Source organism: Chiloscyllium plagiosum, chromosome 51, assembly GCF_004010195.1.
Source record: "Chiloscyllium plagiosum isolate BGI_BamShark_2017 chromosome 51, ASM401019v2, whole genome shotgun sequence".
NCBI lineage: Eukaryota > Metazoa > Chordata > Chondrichthyes > Orectolobiformes > Hemiscylliidae > Chiloscyllium > Chiloscyllium plagiosum.
In genome coordinates, this window is record NC_057760.1 from 346,456 (window position 1) to 350,801 (window position 4,346).

Here is a 4,346-nt window from a genome sequence, read left to right on the forward strand (position 1 = left end):
GGGGGGGGGAGTCCAGAACTAGAGGGCATAGGTTTAAGGTGAGAGGGGAAAGATATAAAAGAGACCTGAGGGGCAACTTTTTCATGCAGAGGGTGGTGTGTGTATGGAATGAGCTGCCAGAGGATGTGGTGGAGCTGGTACAATTGCAACATTTAAGAGGCATTTGGATGGGTATATGAATAGGAAGGGTTTGGAGGGATATGGACTGGGTGCTGGCAGGCGGGACTAGATTGGCTTGGAATATCTGGTCGGCATGGACAGGTTGGACCGAAGGGTCTGTTTCCGTGCTGTACATCTCTATGACTACGACTCTAAGTACGTATCACTCTATTAAAATGGCACGGTGGCACACTGCTGCCTCACAGCGCCAGAGACACGGGTTCAATTCCCGCCTCAGGCGACTGTCTGTGTGGAGTTTGCACATTCTCCTCGTGACTGCGTGGGTTTCTTCCGGTTTCCTCCCACAGTCCAAAAATGTGCAGGTCAGGTGAATTGGCCATGCTAAATTGCCCGTAGTGTTAGGTGAAGGGGTAAATGTAGGGGAATGGAGGGTCTGGGTGGGTTGCGCTTCGGCGGGTCGGTGTGGACTTGTTGGGCCGAAGGGCCTGTTTCCACACTGTTAAGTAATCTAATCTAAAGCAAATCTTCTCAAAATTGCAGATTATGGGGCAGTTTAGCACGGCCAATCCACCCTGACCTGCATATCTGTGGACTGTGGGTGGAAACCGGAGCACCCGGAGGAAACCCACACAGACACAGGGGAGAATGTGCAAACTCCACACGGACAGTCGCCCGAGTGTGGAATCGAAGCCAGGCGCTGGTGGCTAACGCAGTTTATTTTCTGTTCTATTCTTTGTTCAGATCTCTGCTACTTTTCTGGCCTCTCAGTATGGGTCCCTGCGCCTTTAAGAGGAGATGGTGGGAGCCTATGCCTTTAAGAGGGCGGGCGGCCTGCACCTTTAAGAGGGGGAGTCAGCTGATCGCGGTCAGCTGACCTGAATGGAACAGACATGGATGTGTCAGTTTCATTGTTACTTTGTTGGTTTGTTACAGCCTACCCGGAACTGGTGAGGGGCTCCAGGTCCGACTCCCACAGGAAGGTAAAGGTGGGGGCCTTGGGTGTCCCGGTGAGCTGAGGGTTTTATTTAATCTCGCAGTATTTCTTTGCCTGTTAACTCTCCCACCCTCACCTCCTCTTGGTTTCACATTGACTCATTCCTCTGGATGGAAAGGCATCCTCTCATCTCTTTAACTTCTTTGTATGTCTTGTTGGGAGGGGCTGAAAGTTTGCCTGCTCAGGCGAGGAGGACGTTCGGCCCGTGGCACCTCTGCTAGCCCCTTGTCTGCTGCTGCAACTCCTCACTTTTCTGTCTTCCCCCCCCCCCCCCCCTTCCCTACCTGCGGCTTTCAAACAATATTTGTTCCCTCATTTAACTTTTTTCATCTTTCCCCCCCCACCCACCTGGGTGAAGGGTCGGACTCAGTACCACGTGGCTGATGGGTGCCCCCTTCTTGGCTGCTACCTGGTTTGTTTCCCTGCAAGGTTGGTGACCCCTTTTGCGAGTGAGATTGGCACAGGGCTTGGTTTTAATGGGAGTCTGCCAGTAGTCATGAGTTTGCACTGTGTGTGTGTATATACATGTAGTGTGTAAGTGATAGGGAAGGTTATTTTCCCGGTTCATAGTGTCACACAGCGTGGAAACAGGCCTTTTGGTCCAATTCACCCATGCTGGCCAGATAGCCCAAATCCATGTAGTCCCATTTGCCAGCGCTTGGCCCATATCCCTCTAAACGCTTCCTATTCCATGTCCCCATCCAGATGCCTTTTAAATGTTGTAACTATACCAATCTCCTCTACCAGCTCTTGCAGCTCATTCCACACATGCACCACCTTCTGTGTGAAAAAGTTGACCCTTGTATCCCTTTTAGATCTTACTCCTCTCTCCAGTTGTGCAGGGTACAAGGTATATATCTCATTTGGTTTACTGTTGTGTGATATTAAGTTTGGGTTGGAGTGGGGGGGGGGGGGGTAAGGGGACTGAGGGGAGAGTGACTGGGTTCCCACTGAAGGGAGTTATTGACTTTTTAATGTATTCTTTCATGGGTATTATTTAGTGGACTGTTCTTTTTTGCCCCATTCCTAATAAGTGGTACGGTGGCTGAATGGTTAGCACTGCTGCCCTCACGACACCAGGGACCCAGGTTCGATTCCAGCCTTGGGCGACTGTCTGTGTGGAGTTTGCACATTCTCCCTGTGTCTGCGTGGGTGCTCCGGTTTCCTCCCACAGCCCAAACGTGTGCAGGTTAGGGTGGATTGGTCATACTAAATTGCCCCGTGGTGTCCAGGGAAGTGTAGGTTAGGGTGGATTGGTCATACTAAATTGTCCCACAGTGCCCAGGGATGTGCAGGTTAGGGTGGATCAGCCATGCTAAATTACCCATAGTGCCCAGGGATGTGCGGGTTAGGGTGGATTGGCCATGCTAAATTGTACCGTAGTGTTAGGTTCATTAATCAGGGGTAAATGTAGGGTAGGGGGATAGGTCTGGGTGGTTTACTCTTCGGAGGGTCGCTGTTGACTTGTTGGGCCAAAGGGCCTGTTTTCACACTGTAGGGAATCTAATCTAACCTTTCCTACATATGGAGGTGAGATAAAGCATCAAGTCCAGGTTTTTTCATCCTCTGTGTCTGGCGAGGGTATAAAGGGAGGCGAGGGTTACGGGGGGGGGGGTTAATGTCAAGTGGAGTTGGTGGTGATTAGATTGAAGGAGGGAGGTAGGGTGGACTTGATCGGCCAAATGGCCTCAGTCTGCGCCTGGGACTTGACCAATGAGATGGGGTGTCAAAGGTCACCCTCCTGTGGTGAAATGGGTCCGGTGGGCGCTGACTGTATGGCATGATGGATGAGTTGGGCAGTCTCTTGCCAATTTATAAGGAACGGGGTGGGGAATTGGACCAATGGTGGGAAGGGGTGGTCTGAAGGGAAACAGCCCGGGCTGAGTGGTCTGGGAAAGGGGGGGGGGGGGGGGGATTGGATCACGGTATCCCCCAGGGACATCTCTGCCAACACACCCACCCGCCCTCTGATTACCCAGGGCCATCTCTACTGCCACCCCATCCCCTCCCCAGCTGCCTGTTTGCAGAAACTCCCCAACGCTGCCTCCTTCTGGTTGCTCCGGGCTGACTCTCTGGGTCGAACGTGCAGAAATGAAGCCAAAGAGGGTTAGTACACTCCTAAGGGGCATCTATGGTTTTTTTTATATAGATTCCCTGCAGTGTGGAAACAGGCCTTTTGGCCCAACAAGCCCATGCCAACCCTTGGAAGAGCGACCCACCCAGACCCATTCCCCTGCATTTACCCCTGACTAATGCACCTATCCTACACATCCCTGGACACTGCGGGACAATTTCCCATGGCCAATCCATCCTAACCTGCATATCCCTGGACTCTACGGGCCCATTTCCCATGGCTGATCCACCCTAACCTGCACATCTTTAGATTGTGGGAGGAAACCAGAGCACCTGGAGGAAACCCACTCGTATGTGGGGAAGAATGTGCCAACTCCACACAGACATGCGTCCAAGGCTGGAACTGAACCTGGGTCCCTGGCGCTGTGAGGCAGTGGTGCTAACCATTGAGCCACCGTGCCACCCCAAAGGCCTGGTGGTCTTATCACTGGACTGTTGAGCCCGAGATCCAGGTAACGTTCTGGGGACCTAGGTTTGAATCCCGCCACGGCCGCGGGGTCGGAAATCCGGGATTGGAAGCTTACTGACCATGAATCCGTGTCGGGAAAAACCCATCCGGTTCCCTGATGTCCTTTCGGGAAGGAAACTGCCATCCTTACCTGGTCTAGTCTACACGTGACTCCAGACCAGCAGCAATGTGGTTGACTCTTAACTGCCCCTTGGGGCAATTAGGGACGGGCGGTCTCCACTTCCACCACCTATTGAAATGAATTTTTTTTGTTAAAGCCCCACAAGCATGAGGGCGTGAGCCTGGCTGATCTGATTCCCCTCTCACCTGGTAAACTTTGGAATAATGTACTGACTCCTGTCTTAGTGGGTCTGTGAAGGGATACCCATATTCAGGGTGGGATCTTGCCCATGTGCCGGTTAGGAACGGGCAAGGGGAATTGGCACCGATGGCAGTCTCCAAACTCCGGGAGCAGACGCGTTGGAATCTGTTGGTGATAATATTGGTCTTTTTTTTTTGTCGCTCTTCCTGCCTCTCTCTTTCTCTCCCTCCCTGGGTCCCCCCCCCTCTCCCTCCCTGGGCCCCCCCCCCCCACCTTACTAGTTTAAATCCTCCTGAGCAGCTCTAGCAAATTTCCCTGCCAGTATATTA

The 4,346-nt window shown here is 52.5% G+C and overlaps 1 protein-coding gene across 1 annotated transcript in view; it reads left to right on the forward strand.

The window, feature by feature from the left end:
* Positions 1–975: 975 nt before the first annotated feature.
* LOC122544694 (glycosylated lysosomal membrane protein) overlaps positions 976–4,346 on the forward strand; it is a 13,514-nt gene continuing 10,143 nt past the window's right edge. The window contains exon 1 of the mRNA XM_043683979.1: positions 976–1,100. Coding sequence (XP_043539914.1) covers positions 1,011–1,100 — 90 coding nt within the window. The 5' untranslated portion in view covers positions 976–1,010. The remainder of the gene's footprint in view (positions 1,101–4,346) is intronic.